The sequence below is a fragment of the Oryzias latipes genome, chromosome 6 (assembly GCF_053564925.1).
Source record: "Oryzias latipes strain Hd-rR chromosome 6, Olatipes_Hd-rR_3.1".
Lineage (NCBI taxonomy): Eukaryota > Metazoa > Chordata > Actinopteri > Beloniformes > Adrianichthyidae > Oryzias > Oryzias latipes.
The window spans coordinates 21,747,970-21,765,470 of NC_136242.1; the positions used below are offsets into that span (position 1 = coordinate 21,747,970).

General features: G+C 42.1%; 1 protein-coding gene across 1 annotated transcript in view; it reads right to left on the minus strand.

The window, feature by feature from the left end:
* Nucleotides 1-2,420: 2,420 nt before the first annotated feature.
* The window catches only part of mctp2a (multiple C2 domains, transmembrane 2a), a 30,043-nt gene continuing 14,962 nt past the window's right edge, over nucleotides 2,421-17,501 (minus strand). Inside the window, exons 18-23 of the mRNA XM_023955834.2 lie at nucleotides 12,603-12,722; nucleotides 10,879-10,920; nucleotides 6,510-6,619; nucleotides 6,272-6,381; nucleotides 5,261-5,358; nucleotides 2,421-3,140 (exon numbers count right to left, since the gene is read on the minus strand). Coding sequence (XP_023811602.1) covers nucleotides 3,084-3,140; nucleotides 5,261-5,358; nucleotides 6,272-6,381; nucleotides 6,510-6,619; nucleotides 10,879-10,920; nucleotides 12,603-12,722 — 537 coding nt within the window. The 3' untranslated portion in view covers nucleotides 2,421-3,083. The remainder of the gene's footprint in view (nucleotides 3,141-5,260; nucleotides 5,359-6,271; nucleotides 6,382-6,509; nucleotides 6,620-10,878; nucleotides 10,921-12,602; nucleotides 12,723-17,501) is intronic.

Genomic DNA, 17,501 nt, shown 5'->3' on the forward strand with positions numbered 1-17,501 from the left:
GATCTCCATGACCTGCTTCTCAGGTGGTACATGCGGACCAAATAACACATGCGTAAGAGCTTTAACACATGTAAGCTAGCTATGACTGGTGCTTTTGTGACTTTGTCTTACTTTGTGTGCTTTATGTCCTGGAGAGAGTAGGTCAGGGAGCCGTAACAGAAATGCACATGTAGCAATTACTAAGGAGGTTTTGAGAATAATGGCTTATTTAAATGGGAAACTTTCTTCTATGCATCTACTTGCAAATCTAGACAAAACTGACAGACTGCAGTGCTCCAAGTGCGTGTTTGTGTGTGTGCTGGGTGGTTTGGCGCCCGCTCCGGGGCTGAACATCAGAGGAGCGGCTGCTGAAAAAACAGGTTGTATGGGTCCTTGCACACAGCCTGCCTGTGGTGCTGCCTGAAGGACTGCCATGGAAACAAGGAGTGTGACAGGCTCTGGGGGGGGGATCCGCCACAGCTGCAGGCACTTCCTTTTTGACAGCCTGATGAAGACATCACTGCCATAGCATGCACAACAACAACAACTTGTGGAGAAAAAAATATGATCAGACAATGTTAACTGCTGTGTGGCTGAAATGTTCATTAGCAGGCTTGTAAAACATCCAGGGATTTTCCTCACCACATTTGGGGACCATATTGCACAGTGACTTCCTCTGGTGAGATGCATAACAGTCCCAGGAGGAAACATACTGATAAATAATTCCTTAAATATGATTACACTACTTCGAAGACCGGCTTGTGTGTGCGTACTGGTAATGTGTGCCGCATACGTGCATACTGGTGCATAAAATCAAATCAGCAATTGTTGAATCCCTGTCAGAGGGGTCTGTACATGCTCTGAATTGAATATGAATGATATTAAGAACTCAGAAACATCCAAGTTTACAAGCTCAGAGTTGCAGATTTAAAAACTTGACAGCCTGGAAGCAGGTAGTGCAGTCCCATGGGACCTTTGTAATGTTTTTCCATGTGTTGTACAAAGTCTGGATATGTACATTCTTTCCAAAACTTTTGCAAATTTTAAACTTGCAAGTCATGGGTTTGCATATTCTAAAAAACTGAGTAGCCTTATTTAAATTTTGCTTAAAAGTACACAGGGAGATCTGCTTAATTGGTTTCACCTCTTTGGGACACTTCATTGTGTCCTGCCAATGATCTGCTGCACCCCCCACCCCCCACCCCCACCCCTAAAAAAAAAGAACAACAACTGTCAACCCTCTTTCCACAGCCAACCCCCCTCCCCAGCCCCAATGGCAGAAAGAAGAAGTAAGGTTTGTGGGATTTAGCTCCTCAGAAGCTCTGGGTCACCTCCACACCCTTTCACTTTGAAACAGAACCCTGGTGGCTGCTCCTGGGAGATCCCAGTGATGTCTCTATCAGCCTGTCAAAAGAGATAGCCCGGGGCTCCACCAGGTCCCCCTGAGCCAATCAAACTCTTCACAAAGCACAGATGGATGCTCTTTCACCAGCGTGCTACTCCTGAGGAGGGGGCACCCGGCCGTGAAGCTCAGTCCCCCAACCGGCTAGAAGAAACTCCCGTCGCAGAGCTCCCCTCTTTAGTCCAGCCCCACTTTGGCTACACCCCTCGCTATTATAGGTGCCCATTCTTCTGCCTGAAGGACACATACAGCTAAAAGCTGTTTTTATGCAAATGTGCTCTGTCATATAAAGTTTAATGAATAAAAAAAAAATCCAAACCAATAATCATTTTTCCAAGTACATGGGCTAGAAATGGGCTTGAATAAGTTGGCTTCTTCCCACTCCTTTTAATACAATAAATCAAACTCAGCTTGACTTTAGTTAAAAATCCCTATATTTAATGGTTTAATGTATGCCTCCCTGCAAAATTTTCTATTGATGATTGTGAGTATTTACACTGTTATTATTCTTGTATTTAAATTCATTAATTTCTGTATTTCTGAAATGAGTTTGATTTATCTGTGTGATTTTTTGTTGTTGTATTGTCTGGAATTAATGTTTGAAATGAACCGATAAATCAAATCAAATTAAAATAATCAAACGAGTGACCTGCATACAGCCTCCTTCACATTTTGAAGACAGACAGAAAAACTGTGATTGTGCCTACATGTAGCCATTAAACAGCTCAGGTGACTCTAGACGAACCATAAAGCACTAAGTGGTGAGGATGGGGAGAGCACTCTGTGTGAGATAAGATTTTTCTCTCTCATCTGGACCATGTTATTGTGAGAGAGAAACAAAGCAATGCTTTCGGAAGCGCTCTGGAGCCACGGCGCTTTGATGTGAGCCCGGTAACCGAGGCACAGCGGTGGACAGTGTGCAAGCTCAGTTTCAGTGGCCGTGTTGTGTAATCAGATGTGTTTACTGTGCATTCAAAAGAAGTGGTGTAATCCATCCTTATCAGAATTTTTGTGGGGAAAAAAAAAACAGTTAAATATAAATATGAGATGTAATTTTTATTTTAAATTAATTTAAAATTTCAGATAAAATTGCAAACAGGAAGCTGGAGTTAAAAGGTTTTAAAGGCATAACTGTATTGACATTAGCTTGTTGAGAGAAATAATCATGTTAATATAATGCTTTTGAAAAAATACATCACAATTTATTTTGACAGTTAAATATTTCTAAATGTGCTACATTGCAATTTCTCTTTAATAAACAATAAAGACTTTCCACTACAGTGTTTTGATTGTGCCATCTTTCATTTGACAGAAATATCTAATTTAACTCACTCGTAAAAAAAAAAAGAGAGAAAAACGGGGGAGGTAAGCCAAACCAGACATGTCCCGGTTCTCTTCCAAATGATTTCCATAGATGAAGGCTGAGCTGCTTAACGTTCTCTTTTCTTTACTTCCAAGTTTGTGATTGACAGCGCCATGTGCTGCCCTCCTGGTTCCTGCAGTTCACAGCCCCTGTCAGGGGGGTGGCAAACACACAATCCAGAGAGCGGCTGGCTGCCCCTCAGCAGCAGGGGGCAGAGTTTGGGTGGCGTTGTGGGGTACGCGGAGTCAAAGGTCGGGCTGGCACTGGAGCGTTGCTGTCAGGTGGACTGCATCACATGTAAAAAGAGCCCAGCCTTTCATCCGCCGATTCCACAGAGTTTTATCTCTTCTTCTTCTGGTTCTGGCTGGTGGGCGCTCTCTGTGCACTGTACTGCACCTGTAAAAACAAACAGGAGTTTGGTCAGAGGCAGGTAATTCGAGCTCTGCAGAGCGCACCATAATGGCTCCCCTGAGGAGAGCTGGTGCAGGGGAAAGTGAGGCAGGCTCGCATGTAATGAATCATTTTTTAAACACAGGAGCAGAGGGGATTAATCACAGAGAGGAAGGATTTGAGAAGTCAAGGGGTTCTGTACCAGCAACCCCCCTTCTCCGTCATCCTGCACCAGAATATCAGAAACAGACATCAACTCTTAAGATGACCTGCCAGGCCAGGGAGGCCGCTGAAAGCTGCATAATCACTATCTGTGAGTCGTGTAACCTAAAGAAAACTGTGCTACTATTGAGGGTTGCTCAGGTTAAAAAGTTAGTTAACAGGAAACTTTTTTTACTGACTACTTTACAAACCCCTGAAGTAACTTCTGTTTATTAGGCTGAAAACAGAAATCATACACAAATCTAACACTTGTTTTTTGCTGCCAGACCCATTGGTAGACTTTGTTTACAGATTTTCCTTTTGCGTATTACATAATAATTAAGCACACTTAAAAAAAAAAGTGAAACTTGTGCATTCTAAATCTCACACCCTGAAATCTGCATCATTTTCTTTCCCGACATGCGACCAAAAAGTGCAATCCTAATTCAAAGAGAAATGATCATAGGCTGAGCTGACAAAAAGGGATGAATTTAAAAAAACAAGCTTTGAAGTTAGCTTCTTGAGTTCAATACAGTGATTCTCTGGAATAAAGGTAAGAGCTCTATGCTAATTAGCTGGTCTCCATTATTAGAATGGGAGATAGAATGTGGGAACAAAGTGACTGCCTCCTGCATCAGAACATGAAACTGTCCTCAGAACTGACAGATGCTTCTTATTTCCAGACAGACACCGTGTTGTCAGAAGTCTCTGTTTGAGGCATACTTTGTTGATGCACGCAGGCACTAATTGCCAAGTCACATTTGCAAGAAAGACAGGAGTCAATTTTCAGTCCTCGTGGTGTTTGGTGTCCACACCTATCTGATGATTGAAGTCGTAAAGCAACAAAACAAAATATGTCCGTCTATTGTTTTGGGTCTCCTGTGTACATGGTTTTGAGGTTATTTATTTTTTTCACAGTATGAAATGAAATCTATTTGGGATGAATCTTAAGGGTGTTTTGTTTTTTTCTTCTATGATTGGAGCTATTTTCTAGATGGGGTTCTTCTTTTAAACCAGACTAAAAAAAAGTATTGTTTCCATGGGATTTGAAAGTGAGTCATTTTCAAAGCTCAAACATCGCATCCCAGTGGGAAGAAGGCATACAAAGGATTGTGAATCAAAATGTACTCGCCACCTTGTTTTGCCAACTCAGTCAGCCAAATCTCAAACAACACAGGCTCCCTCCAACATCACAGAGGAGTCAGCACTGCCTTGCTGCAGGAGAACATCAAGGGCACGGTTGAAAAAAAGACTGGGGTGAGAGTGCCTTGCCAGATCCAGACTGTCAGGATTTTTTTTTTCTCTTTTTTTGTTGAAATATGCCTGGTGAGTTACCTGTGAGATGGAGACATTGTGTGGCACTTCATTTCCTGTCTGCACAAAATCCTCAGCCAGAGGACTGCGAGCAACGGCACCACTTATAACAACCTGACAGCTCTTCTCAGCTCTGAGATGTAAATGCAAATGACACATCAGCCGTGGCTAATATGTAATCACATATGGCACCTTGCAAGATGACTGGGGCCCACAAATATATTAATTGACTCTACCACCCTGAAGTGACTGGGGCCACATCAGGGTTTCTGTGAGACACTCAGAAACGTCCGGAGTCGCCTGCCAGCTCTCGGCTGTTTCGCAGGCTTCCATGACAGAGTTTCAATCAAACTCGCAAAATTGTTCATAAAAGACAAGGCCACTACAATATGGCTGAGGATGGATCTGAGGATGTTTAGCAGCTACAGCGACTATGGGATGGATTTACACTGAGGAATAATTGGGACAGAGCTGCTTTAAAGGAGAGTCCATTAATAATCTAACAAAGCCAGAGGATATATTTCCTCAGCACCTGGGAATACTGGTACAGCAAATAATGCAGACATCTTCAGGGATTTCCACCCTATCTGTATGTAAAATTGGACCCTTACCTTTTGAACATCAGACGGCACCCTCACGAGGAAATCTAGCATTTCATTACCGTCAATGGAATACGGCTTGCGCAGCTTCTTGGTAAACTTGTTAATGCCTGCAAAAACAGGACCACAGGAAAAAAAAAAATGAACTAGAATATTTGTGTAAAGTTACGCCCGACAAATAAAAACCAAAAGTAAATCAGTTTATCTATGCATGCTTGTCAAATGTTCCCTTTCAGCCTAAATTAATTTAAGTCCTGCAAATACTTCTGAGACTGAGAAGAAGAACGTTTTACAACTTTATTTGCTTTGATTTGAACAACAATAAAGAAATTGTTCAATCTTGATTTCTTCTTTTTTTTGGAAAGATTTTGAACGTGTGTATATTTTGCACAGTATTACACATCTTAAACAGACTTATGTTTGCTGTTTGGTGCTGCTTGGACCCCAACATGCAGACAAAGAACCTAAGGACTCAAACATGTGCACAGAACTTGAAAGACTTGCCTTGCAACCACAGAGATGGGGGTTAACTGGGGAGGCAGAACAGTGTCTCCACTGTGAGTCTTTTGTTTGATATGGTGGGTTTTTTGGTATTGATTGTGTTGAAGGCAGCGTGGAAGTGCTGTGGTTGTGGGCTTACAGCTGGAGGAGGAAAGCCTGCTAAGGGCACTACAGCTCCCTGACCACTGAGACGACAGTCTGTTCTGTATGACTAGAGCAGATAATGAGAGGCTAGACCAGGGGCCTACAGACTGCCCAAGGACATCATGTATTATATAAATCCTGCTATTCTACCTCTGCTTTGTTTTCACACAAACCCTCGGTCATGCCTCAGCTGGGCTCTGCTGCATCAGCTCATCCTGGGCAGAAGAAGGCGAGTAATCTCTTTGCACTTGCAAAGGTGGAGATATGACAATGTTCTGTAACTGCTGTGCTATATTTGACTGAAGAACTGCCTATTGTGATAAATCTAAATATTTGTAAAATGTAATTCAACTTATTTTATCAATTCATTTAACATACCCCATATCAGCACAATGTATCGCAGAGGGATGTAGTATAACAGCACCGTTGCCACAAACAGGACCAGACAAGCCAAAGAAGACAAGAATGGAACAGACCAGTTGAATATGCTGCAAAACAAAACCTCTGTTAGTCCAGGAGGAAGTACGATCACATAAAACATTTTACAATTCATCAAACTATATACTTGTCCTATATATTTGATTTTAAGGATTTAATCATTGATTATAGGTTGTACTTCTTGATTCGCTCCCCCATGTTTGCCACTTCCTCCAAACTGGTCTGAACAACCAGCACCACTTCCTGGACCATATGAATTTTGTCCATCAAGCCCTTCTTTCCTGGTTCCTACAAAAAAATAAAAAAAACAAGGCAAAAAATATGTACAGACACTGATGAGGTTCACTTCATGTCAATTGTTGGGCAGAGCAGACAAAGACCAGTTTATCTCTGTGGTGCTATTACATATGATTTATCTATTGAATGGCCCATAATGAGCAAACACTGTATATCTTCAGACTATGCTTTTGAAGATGACACAGACACTGCGCTCAGAAGCTGTTATGTGGATGGCTGAGAGATTTCATCTTTTGTCAGACACACACAATAGAGCTGTTGCACAAGTGCAGCACAATCAAGACTCTCCGGTAGATGAAAAGTACACAAAATGGCCTTCTGCAATCAGGGAGACTAGTCAAACCAGACGAGTCATGCAGGGGCCTCAAAATTTCGGAGAGATTCCATTTAAGCTGCCTGCACAGGACGAGTTTGAACATGTTTTTTTAACAAATATGTCAGTTCTGCCTTTCTAGCCCATCTACACTTTTTTTCTACTCATGGAAAAACACTTGCTTTGAATTCCTGCCGTAAATGTACTTGTTTGCCTTTTTTAAGCACAATTCTTCTCACAGGCACTGCATGTGAAGTATCATTTGCTTGTAAAGCACAGAGAAAATAATGACTTTTCCAAAGCAATGAGTCAATGTCTTGGAGTGTAGGAGTGTTTGTCTCGAAAAGAAATAAATGCGATCACATCAGGCTTGGAAATAATGACAACTTTGATGCCTTCCAGAGCAAGGGAGTGAGATGATGACTCGAGTAATACAAGCTAAAAAGAGCTGGGAAGCTTCACATCAAAAGGCGGAAATAATGACAGGAATGATGACAGAGAGGAGAGTGGGAGAGTGGAAGAGGGAGCGTTGGGGGAGGGCACTCTAATGGACCCTAACAGAAGGCTTGAGGATGTCTATATGTTTGTATTACAAGTCAGCTGAAGCCGCAGCCTGTGTGCGCTGACGGGGCCCAGACAGAATGCCTTCATCAGAGCCCCATGAGGCGGCCCCTGGGAGTACACTGTCTGCCAGCACGGAGTCTCCCCACTGCTGGGCCCACTCCGCTTCACCAAAGGTGCAGGAATAGAGCTATTCCCACAATAGCCGGGCCTCCCTCACTGGGCTCTGATCTGGACAGACACAAGGGCGCTCACAGTGCACTCCAAAAAAGGGAGAACTATCACAAACATGCCCTTTTTTTCCTGATGAACATCTCAGAAGAAGAAAGCTATCTGTGTTTATGAATCATCACTTAACTCCACTGCATCAAACATCATACAGGCTGGTAATTACACTCGCTGGGTATTGATATCTACACACTACTTTTTCTATTTCCATTTAGACTATAGTTTAATCCAAAATGATGGAGGTTTATTTGACTGTAATGGACATGCAAGGTAAACCTAGCCCACACTGCAGTTCTGACAGGGAAAAAAAACTGGCTTTCGTTTCTAAAAGGAAAAACAGACAAATAGATGTACTCTGAAGTATGCATCAAAAGGAAGGGGTCTCATGATTATCATCATTCATCTGCTTTAAGATTCCAGAAATCCTCCCTACATTTATCATGGGAGCCTGTTCTTTGTTCCCCTTTGCTTTGCAGCTTCTACACGAGTGGAGAGCAAAGCAAAAATAAATAAAAGATCTCCCGCCTAAATGGAAAAGGACTGGTAAACTAGGGATGCATTAAATGGCTCCCAAATTTTCTACTGATTAGAAAACCTGAGTGAAATCATATTCTCATTTTAGAGCAAATTGTAAAAGCTTCCTTTTAAGGGGCGGTAATGGGGAACCAATTTGATGTCCTGCAGAAAGGTAAACATACTCTCACAGCCATGTGTGCTGCTATCACAGGCTGGAAATAAAAGCTCATTTAGCATCATTTTAATTAGACAGAACTGTGCCAAATTTGAATTCTCAGACTGAATATTTATTTTCCGACTTTTTAGGCAAAAATACAAAGTTTGTCTAAATGAAAAACACCTGTGTTCCAAGCAGTTGATTTGATGCGGAACTAAACAAACTAACTGGCAATTTGAGTGGCGAGGCTTACATTTTCTAAAACGCATGGTGCAAATTAGGACATGGGTATGACGTTTGACTGGTAAAGCCAGCGTTTATCGGCGAACTTAAGAGGTTGTTTGAGGGAAGGGGGTAACCCCGAAGCCCAGTTCCCCCCACTAACTAGTTCTTCGCCCTCCCCCTGACTCCCATGAGCTAATTCATGAACAAATCAACACCGGAGCAGAACTGCCGCTGCGAGGCAATAAAAGAGTTGTTTCATCTTCTCTGTTTGTTTCTGTTGGAGATCTTTGGACTTGCATGTCTGCTTCTTTATGTTATGATTAAATATTGTCTATCTGCTGCATTGATACCCAAGGCCAAGGGGAAGTCACTTTGCCCACACATAATTTGTTAGCTGCCTTCCTTCCCTGAGGACAGATTTGTTCACAGGCAGAGAGTCTGTTCCGTGTTATCCTGCTGTAACTCTGCCTTGCCTTTCGTCTCTCCTTAACATCATACGTTCACATTCTATCGCTCTGCCTGAGGTTTACATATTTTCTTCCTCAAGGGGGAAAAGGGGGGGATAAGAATATATTTGAGTGGTAATCATAACCTTCTCAGAGGGAAAAGCCTTCATTCGAATTTTGGAGGAGAGGTGAGCGGAGAAACACGGAGCTTTGAAGTCATCAAATCCAACACTGATCACTCTTTAACCCCAAATAGTTTTAAAGAAGACTTTGATAGGGTGTGTAAAGTGACACTGTTTGATCTGACTGCATGATATCACATTCAAGTGACAGCAAGACCATAACAGGACTTTCAAATAAGCTACTTTAAATTAAAGCTGACAGCTTAAAACAAACACGGGTGAGTGCTTAATTAGTAAATGAAAGGATATATTTCATTTCCTGCAAGTGCAAAAGGCTCATGGAAAACCTTTCAAACAGAGGGGAAGGCAGAGTCTGCAAACACAGGAGAAAGATGGTGAAGCAAAGAAACCATCTTTTTTAAAAGAATATTGAAATATGAAGGAAAGTTTAACCCTTCAATCTTGCTTAACCACTGATCCTCTAAGCAATACCATTAAAAGTGTGGCTTTCCACTGCACAGACGTGTCATGTAAGTTTCATATGTGAATTAGCCCACCCTTTCAGACATGATTTGGTGGGTGGGCCTGTGTTTTTTACAATACGCCAGCTCTACAGTAGCCCCTGGTCATTGCAACTGCATATATCGAGCGCATTATGGATATGAATCCTGAGCCTAGACATGCTGCACCAGGGTCATTGCTCCAAGGCTTTGAGTTAGTTCCACACTTCATCGCCATAAAGTGATAATACACATCCCTGGTAACTTTTTCTTGTTTGCAGAAAACACTCTCACTGTTAAGTTGAATGTTGTGTGCTTTGGGAAGTCTAATATTCCAACTGCTTGTGAATCAGAAATACAGGAAAGTTGTCATAATTAGCAAAATTATCAGCAAATTTAGGATAACTAATATCGGCAGGAGTGGCGCATAAAGCTGTTAAAGTGGTTAGAGGGACAAACTATGAAAAACCTTTCTCTTTAATCCACATCTGTGGTACACAATCGAATTCGCAGGGTGGTTTAAATATAGTTTGACTGTGAAACGTACAGAGACACCGAACACCCAGAGGAGCAGAACAAAGAGCAGTGTACTACAAAGTATCCATAGATGTCACCCTCATTTACAAAGCACGAAAACATTTCTATTCTTAGTCAGTCCATGACTTTCTGAAATATTAGAAACAAAACTGCCTCATAGCTGTCCCTGTGGTGTGAAAAAACCTCAAACGTTAGTTTAAATTTAAATAAATATTACATGGGAGCAACTTAGTAGAACTGATATCTAACTATAGGTGATAAAACTGGATGAGGGCACTTTGTCGTCTACCGCAGCAGAATCGGTCACTAAATTGGTCCACCTCTCATGCTTGTACAATACAAACAGGACACCAGTCTTATTAGATGGCCTAGCAGAGCAAGAACCACTGTCAGACTTGTTGGTGCACTGTGGATGGCTTATAGATTTAATGTAACATTTTCTAAAATAAAAGCCATTTCCAAAACCAGGCATTCTCATTGTCGGTTAAAGTTGAATTTCTGTTTCTTTTAATTCAGAAAAAAACATCCAAACACATTTATTTCATATCCAGAGATTAGAGTATAAAATACTATAGCATGTAGTGAAAACTGAAAAGTACTAATGGTTTTTCTATTTGTGTGTAAGAAAGAGACTAAATAAAATACCTTCTCGTCTTCCTCTTCGTCGTCACCCATGGTCATGTTCACCTACAAGAAAATAAAGGGTACAGGGTGAGTCCCAATGAATGGGACATGTGGGCACTGGAGCATTTTTAACAAATACCTAGTAATGAAATTTTCTTTGAGCACATTCACCCCTATTGGGAGAGGCTTGTTTCCATAGAGACCGCATCACAGGGGTGACCTCACACAAAAAGAGAGGTGAGAAAGGGCCTTCCTCGGAAGAGCACTATCACACCAAAGCAATCTCTTTTCTCCACAACACAAGCTCAAAGAAAAACAGAAAGAGGAAGAAAAAAAAGTACATTTAATTTAGATGTTGTTGCGTAGATCACTTTATATCAAGTCATCCAGACCTCAGCGTGGCGCATGCTGTGACATTGCCTGGGTGCAGAGTTGTGTCATTGCGGGCTACAGTGTCACGGGGTGGGGGGCAGGCACACTGGATATGAGGATGAGCCCTGACTTTAACATTGCCCAGAGACAGCATCTTAGCTTGCAACTATAAACACTCTGACTGGAGCAGGGATGTTGCTTTGAGGGGTGGCGTGTGCAGGCCTGGCCTGTGGCTGGCCAGTGCGAAGGCTTACAACGCAGTGAAATTGGGGGCCAGTCAAAAGTGTGAACAGCATTAACCTTCACAGGCATGTGGAGGGCAGGTATAATTTACACAACAGTGGAGGTAGAAGATAGTATGATGTTGTAGAAAGATCTACAACAGCGCGTTTACAAATGTGATGATTCAACTACCAACACGACACAAGCTACAGACACCTCCAGCTTTTTCATTTAAGCTGTTTTGTTTTGTTTTGATGATTAATTTGATCTTTAGAAACAACTGTAATCAGATGTAATCCAGGTGAGAATGATACCACAAATTACTGCATTGCCAGGAGTATTTGATCACTTTTACTAACAGTGTAATAAAGGTAAAACACACGTGATTTACATTACTGCAATACTCTTCCTTAAGTATTTGAATGTTATCAGTGATTGAAAAACAACCTAACGCAACTTAAAAATCACAAATAAAAAATCTTGATTTATGATCCTTTGAAGAAGAAAGAAACATTTAAAGACCTAGTCCAATGAAAGTGGTGTTTTTGTGTTTTTTAACATGTTCTTGTGGCATTTTTCTCATGATGCACGACATATAGTTAGAAAATTAAACTTAAACTTGTATTTCTGAGTATTTCTTTATTCAAATCGTTGTGAATCAGGACAGAAGCAGAAAGAAAATGCCATTTGAAAAAGCTTGTAAGTGTGACATACAAGTTACTGCAGCAAGTCACAAGCTCCCTGCTCCGCTCTATTCTGATGCATCCACTTGCAGACAAATAGATCCGTGGACGTCTTTGTTTTCTTTGTTCTAACTGACATCTGGCTCAAAACTGTACGGCTGGATAGCTCAGATATCACTTGCTATTTTTGTTGCACTGGCATTGTGAAGTTAAAGTTGTGAGGGGCTGTAAGCTAGCGGGAGAGCATGTAAACAAATGGATCATGGGAACCAAAACAGTCCCCTCCAGAACTCAGAGGCTAATTCCTAATGTAATACAGTCACTCTGAGCTTCTCTTATCAACTGTTGGACGATAAAACAGATCAAATCTGGTCTGAATGCTGAGAGCTGATACAGCTATTTTATGTATGCATTGTGAATGTATGCAATTGAAGGTCTGCATGGACCTGACAAATTCTCATTACTCACCAGGTCCTGGTTGGAGCTGGCCTTTCCTGTCGAGAGCTGATAGTAGTTCCAGCCGATGAGCAGAAGCAGGAAGAGTGGCAGCATGAAGAGATCCCAGTGCCACACTGTCACAAGGAAGATCTGACGAGACAGGACATGACAGTTTCACGCACAGCACATCTTTGCCGCAGCCTCTTCACCCAGCTCTGCAAACCTGCTTCTAAATAAACTGCATAATGGATTTAACCACATCCTAAATTTTACGAGAAGCTCAGAGGCACTTTAAAGCTTTTAAAGCTTGTAAAGACTTACAGTTAGTGGCAACAGATTCAACTCCTGGTGGTTTAAAAGTAAAAGACATTGAACCTTTAATATCATGAAATCCCACGTTAAGTAGTATTACTCTGGCAGAGTGCCTTCCTGCAAAACGGAAAGTATGACGGGCAGGGAGTGCTGTCTTTTAACTTGCACATCAAGTCGTCTCAGACTTAGAGGCAGCAATATTCTGCACGGCGCATGTGGCAGCTGGAGAAGCATTTGCAACATTTACCCCCTCTGTGGCGATGATACGGAGAAAAGTCAAGACCCCTCGTAGAAATAAGATGGATCGCGCTGAATGAATAATCCTTCATAATTCTGTAGAGGCGTGGTGCTAAGCACATTGCACAACACCCACAGCATTTCACAGCACATCACTAATTGGACTGCTGCATTTAAACCCATTTAGTGACAGCCTAATGAGTCTGTTTGCAACTGAAATTATAAGGAATGTGCAAGCAAGATCACATCAGTGGTGTGACAAGGATGAGATGAAAATGTCGCCTAAAGCTTAAAATCTATTTTAGTGGGACCATGCATTACATGTCCAACATATGGTCCTCCTTTATTTAACAAGGAAATTGTGTAAAAGACATTCAGGTATAAGAACTTTCTCTGATCAATGCAACACTTGCAATGTTTGAAATGCAATTTCTTCAAATAAAAAATCTTGTTTTACCGTCGGTAGCCCAGTGCAGTCTGAGCTGAAAGAGCTTGAGGGTGTTCAGCGTACGGACAATATGTTTGACTTAAACCCCAGACAGGATGTGAAGCTTGAACCCCTTCGGGTCTGAATAGCAGACCTGTAAACGGCATACTGCTCCTGTCATAGCAACAACACTGAGTCCATGCGTGGCGCTCGGGGGGCAGTGTACCTAGTGCCACACCAGGCCTAGGTTCAAACAGCCACCAGGAAAATGTGTACCGTGAGTAATGCAGACAACACCGTGGCACAGTGCCCTTAGCTTCACCACTGCTCTGCTTATTAGCTTACCACCCTGAGAAGGGGGTGGCCGAGCCAAAGTGTAATGCAGGAACACAGTGGGATCACCAATGCAATGAAAGCAAACAATATGTTGCAGAACAGGAGGTTCATTTGAAATACTGGCTGCAGCAACAAACCCGAGCTGGTGAAACAGAGAAAAGGTAAACAATGAATATGCATGATGCGCAGAGCTAGCTGTAGTACATTTCCTCTCTGTTATGAATAACTTACGTCACAAGTTGTCACCTCAGTTCCCAAGAGGGAACTCTAGCACGACTCTCCCCTCACCCCAGAGGAATTCTTTTGGCTGCTGGACAGGTAGCTTGTCATACGCTCGGTATTTTCAGAAAAAAAAAGGGAAAGAAACGGGGAAAAATGTGCCTGGGAACTGACATGAGCCCAGCAGGAATGTTGAACCTCCTTGCCCTTGCTGCAAAGCTTCTACATTAACCACTAAAGTCTAATTGCTTGGTCTCTGTCTTCCTGTGGAAGTCAACAGAGGGAGCCAATTCATTTCCGCCCAGGGAGCCAGCAGAGAGAATCTGTCACAGGTATTCATAATCGCCCACTAATGCAAATTTCTGCTCACTGGGTTCTGGCTCGGTGGACAAGATAAAAGCCTACAGAAATACAATGCCTTGTGTCTAAACTGAGCGCTTAAATGAGGGTATAAACCAAAACTGTCAGAAATATCGTTGTAGTTCCTCCCTCATGGTATGTCAACCCATATGCTTGGATTTTACATGCCTTTTTAACAAAACAAAAAAAAAAAAGATACAAAATATCTTTGCAGACCTGATTTCCTTCTCTTTGGTTCACAGACAATGCTGTTGGATTCTACCGCATCCACACATGAAGTGTCCTTAATAAATCTAAAAAATCTAAAAAGACATATGCCAGCAAAGAAAAGGTATTGTCATTTTTTAAATTTAATTCTTTACGTTAATCATGAAACTTCAATAACACACTTCCAAATTTTCATTTTATGTCATTTATTGAGACAAACAGATTGAAAAAATACGCATATCTGAGTACTCAGCCAAGAGGACTGGATAACAAGCTATTTGCAGTTGAACAAGCCTTATGTGTTTGCGAGAAGTGACTCTTTATAGGAAACCTCCCTTGACAAACACCATTTAGCTGAAAAATGTCTGTATGATTATGCACAGGGTGCCTGGGGAGGAAAAGGGAACGAATTAATATAACTATTAGCGCGCGGTGGAGTAGTAGATGATGGAGATGTACTTTCCACAGCCACCTGTAAGCGTTTGGAGAAGAGGGCAACCCTGGGCAGAGCAATTCTGCCAGGAGGGTTAAGAACAGCCTGACAGATTTGTTTTATGGCACTATTAATATGATTCCACTAAATGCATCTTGCTCCCTATCGTGCAGATCCCCTGGCCAGCAGAATCCAGCTACTAATAATAAAGCACTCAGTGATTAAAAGTGTGAATAAAATAACTTAAAGCTGAGCAAGCATGGTAACTCCTGCCACCCACGTTCTCCCAGGAGACAGAGAAAGGATGTCACAAGACTGGAGGGACACAGACACCTTCTCTGTAAAAGTTTTTTTTTTCAATATATATTCTATAAATTGATTAACAAGAGGTGCCCCAGCTTCTAAACCTGACTGGTAAATTGTTAGTCATAGGTTGTCTCCTTTTACACCAGACAGCCGGAGATAAACACAAGCATCAGATCACTAAAATACCACAGTTGATGAGCCAAATTAACGTAATGTCACAGAACACAGAGCCAGACAGTATCGTTACTCTTTGTGCTCAAAAATATTTTATTCCACTCCTTTTTTTTTTTTTTTTTTTGTCTGGTACATTTCAAAAATACCCTCATTTTTAAAGTATGTACCATCCAAAAATACACAAGATTTAATCTTGGCTCTATCTTCAGTTGCACTCCACTTGGAAAGTTAAACAAAGCGAGAAGAGTGCCAGCCAGCATTATGAGGGTCAGTCATGGGGGTTATGGAAGGATGCCAGATGTCATGAACATGCACTGAAAGAGTTTCAGACTGGCTATATAGGCTGCAGGCTTTGTGTCTGCATTTGTGTGCTTGTCCGTGTGTGCATTAGATGGGAAGACAAGTAAGAGTAGAAGAAGACATGGTTAAATAAATATTAAGATGAAGCAAATCAGAGAAAACAAATCTCTGCAAACATTGTGTTAAAATGACAAAATATTAATAACTTCTGATCTTTAGAAAGAACATTTTTATGATGGTGAAGAGAGCTTAAGGGCTTAAAGGTACAAGTAGGGGCTCCAGTTAGGTATGTCTGTTTTTGCTCAGGATGAAACAGAGTCAGGATGTAAGGATTGATGCTGGGGACAGGAGCAGCAGGCTCTAAAATAGTTGTAAATGCAGAGCAATGAGACATGTAATATGTGTTGAGCTCAGGCCAGTGTGGGGACAGGCTTTCAGGGGGTGTCAGAGGCAGAGGAAGCGCAGATAAGATTTCTCTCCAGGGCAGGTAGGATGTGTGTGGGCAGCCACAGTGCTCTAAGCTAAAGCTGAATAAATATTTCACATACGCTCAGCTCAGGTCTTATCAACTGTGAAGAGACACACACACTGAGGAAGACCAGTAAAAGAGAGGCTTCCTTCGAAAGAGAGCCTCTTCAGCGGGTTTACTTTCTGCACAGTAACAATAAAAAGATTTACAACTAAAAATGTTTACAAATAACCAAATTAGAGTGTTTTCGATTTTACTTTGAATTGAAAATTTAAAACATGCACATTTGAACAACAAAAATATCAATTTTTATGATGAATCCCAAGCATGTTTCAGATTTTTTTTTGCTTCCCTGGATGATTTTAGAATACATATTAGACCTTCTTTTCAAATGTTTGCTTTTCAAAGCCATGAAGGAGGCTTGCGGTGGCTAAATGATAAGCAAATGCCACAGCTTCTAAGCCCTTCTGCTCAGTCGGTGAAACAGTGATAGCTCTTTATTGAAGCACTAAGGAAGAGCAGTTTTACGAGGCAAAGCATTAGCATTTGCTCACAGGGCCAGCTCTGCCTGTTGTCTCCCCGTCTGTCTGACACATGAGTAGAGTTGGTGCAGGGCTGGAGCGGGGCAGGCAGCAGAGGCCCCGTGGTGCCTGTCAGTGGTGGCTACACTGACCCCACACTGCGGCATTGGCCACTAGTGTTTAATCCGTGTCGGTAGCGTTAACACTGAGCGACCTCCTGGGTGACAGATCTGCCATGCGAGCCTTTTTCCCCTGGGCAGGCTGGGAAAGGGGGCTGGTGGTGGTGAGTGTGTGTTGGGGGGGGGGGGGGGGGGGGGGGACTCTCTCTCCCTGTCAACTGAGCTCACACACTTTAGCACGCCGGGGCCAAGACCGGCCTTGAAACGCCACATACAGAAGTGGACAGGTCGCTGGCAGAGCCGCGCAGAGAGAGATGTCCTCTGTGTGCAGGAGGTGGTGAGGATGTTAAAGGCAGTCATTATTTCCCAGCGTACACAATGGGGTCAAACTCAGTGCACACTTCAGTTTGACTGAAATAAGGCAGAAAACTCTACTTAGTAAAACCCTTTCAAATATGGACACTCTTCTGCCCGTTCTTGGCTTTACATGGCAAAATATGATCAATCTA